The 5,913-nt window shown below is 36.4% G+C and overlaps 1 protein-coding gene across 1 annotated transcript; it reads right to left on the bottom strand.

Moving 5' to 3' along the window:
- Nucleotides 1-795: 795 nt before the first annotated feature.
- Nucleotides 796-4,998, bottom strand: NKX6-2 (NK6 homeobox 2). Its single transcript, XM_044300049.1, has 3 exons — nt 4,435-4,998; nt 3,809-3,981; nt 796-1,102 (listed from the first exon to the last, which is right to left on the bottom strand). The coding sequence occupies exons 1-3, from the start codon at nt 4,859-4,861 to the stop codon at nt 854-856; spliced, it is 849 nt and encodes a 282-aa protein (XP_044155984.1). The 5' UTR covers nt 4,862-4,998; the 3' UTR covers nt 796-853.
- Nucleotides 4,999-5,913: the final 915 nt, after the last annotated feature.

Raw genomic sequence — 5,913 nt, 5'->3', positions numbered from 1 at the left:
TTTTGGGGGGGTACAGCCTGAAATGAAAGAGCTTCATTTTATTGCATTGGAAAATAACACACCAGAAAAAAGTCTATAATCTTCTATGTACAAAGTGACAGGAAAATCTGTACAAAAAGTAACAAAACGTCTTCTCATATAGGGGGGTTGTAATAATAGAATGGCATGGGGTCGGAAGGGTGATCTGGATTATTTAACCCTTCTCCCCCTGGCAGGGAATGATTCAGAGTCCTCTTCGGTCTAATTTACACAGGCGATAAGATCATTTTTATAACTTATTTTGTAAAAAATATATATACATCTCAACATACAATTAATCTGTACAACACATAGCACTTACATACACATACAACTCTTATTTATAGTGTGAATACCCTGGTCATCTCAGCTGGTAAAGCGCTTTGTAAGGAGGTTCCTGGGGCAAGGAGGGGAGGAAGAGCTGCAGTCTCTAGAGAAGAGGTCCTGGCATGGAGGAGATGGAGGTGAGGTCCACTCAGAGGGTGCCAGGTCCTGAGGTGAGGGAAGGGGGGGGGGGGGGATGGAAAGGGTGCAAGCCTGACTGGATGTACCACAGGGAGAGGTACAGGCTTTATGGGAGAAGGAAGGAAGAGGTGTAGACTCAAGGATAGGAAGGAGGGAAGGAAAAGGTGCAAAATCAAGGAGAGTAAGGAAGGAGGGAAGGAAAAGGTGTAGGCTCTATGGAGTATGAAGGAGGGAAGATGTGCAAGCTCAAGGAGAGTATGGAAGGAGGGAAGGGAGAGGCAGCCTCTGGGGAGTAAAAGAAGGGAAGGAAGTGGTGCAAACCCTGGGGGATAGGAAGGAAGGAAGAGGTGCAGTCTCTGGGGGGAGAGCATCACAAGGTGTCCGAGTTATTGCTGCATGGACTCAGCAAATTTAAGTTTGTGTTTTTGTGCTTTTTCAATAACCTGGAGATTTTCTCATCGTCTGAATTGGGGTCCAGAGGTTTGTTGTACTCATCATCGTCCTCATTGTCTGAGCTCTCCTTCATCTTCTCTGTCTCAGAGTCATGCTTCTTCTTGGCTGAGGCCATCTCTGCTGCGTGTCTTTTCCTCCACTTTGTCCTGCGATTCTGGAACCAAACCTAGAAAACAAGGGGAGAGATGAATGATCACATCACAGGCCCCTATACAATGTGCAGAGGACGAGTCATACTTCTACTAACACAGTGTGTGAAATATACATCTGTGCACAGTGATACTGCTGCCAATATACAATGTATCTATAGAACTGCACTGCAATGTGTAATTAGCTGTACATTGGTAGCCTAATATGCAAATAACGAGCCTACAGCAATAATACATTAACTATTACAGGTGGGTATGTATATAGATATATCGGTGCACCAAAATAATCATACATTAACTAACACTAATTTAATAAATTGTACACAATATTAATACGTACAATTAATATTACTGGACGGCGAGGGCATTATGTGAAATAAATTCTATAAAATTATTTAAAATAAAGTATTACCTATTTATTATATCCAATACATGAAGTATACAGGTGCATTATGTATTACCATACCACAGAATAAATATTACCTATATTCCATTCCGGTTGCACCTACTATTATGTTACACTATATATATATATATATATATATATATATATATATATATATATATATATATTACTATTAAGTATTACCCATTTATGGTAATACTAGTACCTACACCATACGTAGTATATAGTCTCAATTATAAGTTTATAACATGTATACTGTACACTGCCACCTGCAACAAATACATACTGTAGTAAAGTAATTTAACTTTACATATGCGTCTATATATATTAAGGTTAATCCAATACATTAGCTTGGAGCATTCTCCACATTCTCCTTCAATTTTTACTCGCAAAAAATACAAACTGAACTGCACTGTATTTACAGTAAAGTTTTTATATTTACACATTTATGTATAATGTATTATTCATTTTAATAGTTACGTATCTGTTTTTTATAAAATATAACAAAGAAAAAAATACAATAAAAAGTACACATCTTACATATTAATTCCTTGTTGCTTCAATGTAATTTCCTTAAGCTTGTCACACAACTCCATTTTGTCCTTAGTTTCGCTACATTCTATATGTATTTTATAGTAGTCTGAAACTATATGGGTGAAGCAGTGCTGTCTATATTATTATTATTATTATTATTCTTCAGTATAATCACATCTTAGAACTTCTCACCAAACAGCTATTATATATATATGGTAGTGTATATATATATATATATATATATATATATATATATATATATATATATACTCTCCATAGTTTACCCAAGCACACCTAATCGGTGTCTCTAATGATAATTAGATTATTATTATTATTAGTTTAATGTATATTTAGAGAGAAAAACAGAATTATTTCCCATCTACTTTGTGTTTCAGAAAGTTTAATTCTCTCACGTTTGCGATGAATGAATTGACCATAAAAAATATATAACAATAGTTAAATGAAATGTTCCCCCCATTAAATAAACGTAATTGTGAAGTCAATTCCCAGCCCGACTGTAATTGAAATGTAGAATAAAAGTGACAGCTCAGTGATTTGTCATTATCTGTAATGAACTTGTCATCTATAATTATTACTACCTATCATGACCGCTCATGGTAATAACATCCAACAGGTAGAGTATAGCAAAACCTGATTAATAGTAGTATTATAGATTAGACTGTAAGCTCCTATGTGCAGTGTGATGTCATTATAATCTGAGGATCTTGTAGTTAAATGAGGATCATAAAACACAACAATACAATTGAAGATAAAATCTTTCTAATAATAAAAGTTGTTATTACACTATAATAACACTAATTGTACACACATACTATATCTATCTAACCTATGCCACCTGCAGGAAAAACATAATGCAGTGTAGTAAAGTGATTTAACTTTACATGTGTGTGTATATTATTATTATAATAATATAAAACATAACTAAAATGTTTCTAAATAGTATAATTGCCCATATTATGATTGCAAAGACTCCATAGATAGTAAATATTATATACAACATAACTAAAATGTTTCTAAGCAGTATAATTACCCCCTGATTGAAAATACTCTATAGATAGATAAATATTTTTATTATTATTATTATAATAATATAAAACATAACTAAAATGTTTCTAAGTAGTATAATTGCCCATATTATGATTGCAAAGATAGATAGTAATTATTATATACAACATAACTAAAATGTTTCTAAGCAGTATAATTAATTACCCTCTAATTGCAATGATAATATATATATATATATATATATATATATATATATATATATGTCTGCAATCAGAAGGTAATTAATTATACTGCTTAGAAACATTTTAGTTATGTTGTATATAATAATTACTATCTATCTTTGCAATCATAATATGGGCAATTATACTACTTAGAAACATTTTAGTTATGTTTTATATTATAATAATAATAATAAAAATATTTATCTATCTATAGAGTATTTTCAATCAGGGGGTAATTATACTATTTAGAAACATTTTAGTTATGTTTTATATAATAATTACTATCTATCGAGTCTTTGCAATCATAATATGGGAAATTATACTATTTAGAAACATTTTAGTTATGTTTTAGATAATATTAATAATACTAATAATAATACTTTTTATGCTTTCAAAACAGCAGATGTCCTTCTGAGAAACTTACATTGTATGACATATACAAATACATATAAGAGCTAATACACCCTACACAAAATACAATTGCATATATAGTAATTCAATTACACTGGGTAATATTTGGGGTGCAGGGCTCTTACCTTGACCTGAGACTCGGTCATGCCCAAGGAGTATGCCAGTCTTGCCCTCTCCGGCCCTGCCAGGTATTTGGTTTGTTCAAACGTTTTCTCTAGTGCAAAAATCTGCTGCCCTGAGAAGGTGGGTCTGGAGTGCTTCTTCTTGCCGTCCTTGTCCAGCATCATGCCGGCTTGTGCTGAAGACATTACCAGTAACAACAGCAAATTACACAGTGTCCACTGAGTATACACCAGTGCTCAACAACCTGCAGCTGTCAGAGCTTGCTGGGAGTTACAGTTCCCCAGCAGCTGGAGAGCCACAGGTTGCTGAGCACCATCAGATTGTCAGCATTTTCCTGCTGTATTTATCAGGACATCCTCAAGCATCATGTATGGAAATAAATAAACCCAAAATGTGGCAACAATATCAAATATAATGTCCAGACAGAAATATGACAAGTCTAAAGGCCAGCGATATCTAATAATACAGGGAATTGTAAATGATACATTGTAACAGTTCTGTGTTTATTTTGATATTCTAACAATGTTGCCACTTGACAGAACTGTTACATTAAATCACATAATACTACTACTACTACTCAGATTGTATATAAGACATGCACCTATACAGGGGGTGAGGATGTACTTACCAGGACAGGCCAGCCTGGGGTCCCTCCATGGAGAACTCTGCATAACTCCTGGCCAGAAGATAGGGGGTCTCCCCGGCAGTTCAGCCAGTGGTTTGGGGTATCTAGACATAGCTGCTGGGTTAAAATACATCCCAGTGGAGGTGGCAAGTCCATTAATGCGAGGCAAGTTGGAGAGCAGGTTGCTGGATGCCCCCAGTGCGGTGCCCAGGGGCCTGCCCAGAATGTCACTAATCCCATGAGGCGTCCCCAAGGGGAACTGTGCGTTTAGGGAGGACAAGTTGGGGGCTTTGAAATTCGAGGGGTTCTGCAAGGTGTAAGGGAACAAGGTTGTCTTCATCTCAGCCATGTTGTGCAGGGCAGCCAGGGGGGTGCTGCTCAGCACGAATGCACTCTGTCTGTTGGTATCCATCTGCCCCACAGCTAACATTGGTATTGAGCATCCAGAGCAGCCTCAGCCTGTGTGGAAAGCCAGAGCAGTCGTGCAGCCTCCAGGGGAACTCTCTGTGGATCAGCACTGATGTCTCTGGAGCAAGGATCAGCCACAAGCATCCAGACTAGTCTATGGTGTCCCTGCTGGGTGCAATCCTGGAGGAGCGGAGTGTCCCCAGCCTGAGTCCAGCACACATCCCACTGCCACCCAGTCATTCACTGGCTCTGATAACTGGCCAGCCACCTGCCAGCCTCGGCCCCTGATTGGTCAGTGCTCAGCCCAGGCCCCTGCTCTGCATCTACGTCACTGCAGGCACTAAATGAAGCCCTGATGATATAGTCAGGTGCTTTACATGGCTGTAAATCCACACACTGATTTATCTCCCCAGCCACTAAATAAATCCCATTCAATGAGAGTTTAGTGAGGCTCTGGCTTTAAAAAAAAGAAGGGAATATATAGCTCTAGATCTCATCACAGGGGGGAATGGAAATGTGATGATGGTCATTAAGGGACGAGGATTGATTTGTCTTAGTTAAAAAGGCCAAAAAAACATAAACTACAATAATAATGCTGCATCTATTACAGTCATGTATAGTGAATAATTATACACAGAGATGCAGCAGCAGCCGTGTGTGTATTGGGTTCTATAAATCACCAAGAGCAAATTCATCTCCACTGGACCTCACTGTACTGACTCAGCTACAACTTGTAACATTCAAGTGGATCCTGCATCAGAAATAGTCCTGTAGTTTGCAATAGATTACAGTATTAGTATCATTTATTGTCGTTTTATTAGTATTGGAATTATTGTTAGTAGCAGTAGTAGAATTATTTATTAGTATTAGTAGTTATGTTGTATAATTTATTATTAGTATTGTTATTATTATCTGTGGTATGATTATTATTCGTGGTGTTAGTAATGTTGTATGGTGATTTATAAATAGTAGTATTTTTATTATTAGTGGTATTGTTTTATTAGTATGATTTATTACAGTTGTATTACTAGCAGTGTTATTAGTAACTGTATTCACTCATTAGTTACATATTTA

The sequence above is a fragment of the Bufo gargarizans genome, chromosome 6 (genome assembly GCF_014858855.1).
Source record: "Bufo gargarizans isolate SCDJY-AF-19 chromosome 6, ASM1485885v1, whole genome shotgun sequence".
Taxonomy (NCBI): domain Eukaryota; kingdom Metazoa; phylum Chordata; class Amphibia; order Anura; family Bufonidae; genus Bufo; species Bufo gargarizans.
The sequence above is the reverse complement of the archived record's forward strand: the minus strand, read 5'-3'. Positions and strand labels throughout refer to the sequence as shown.

Bases quoted from the DNA above. Each gene is read 5' to 3' on its own strand.
- NKX6-2 (XM_044300049.1), bottom strand. From the start codon at position 4,861: ATGTTAGCTGTGGGGCAGATGGATACCAACAGACAGAGTGCATTCGTG. The intron at 3,982-4,434 runs GTAAGTACATCC...TAATGTCTTCAG, and splicing joins CCCCAGGCTGGCCTGTCCTG to CACAAGCCGGCATGATGCTG. The intron at 1,103-3,808 runs GTAAGAGCCCTG...CTTGTTTTCTAG, and splicing joins TGACCGAGTCTCAGGTCAAG to GTTTGGTTCCAGAATCGCAG.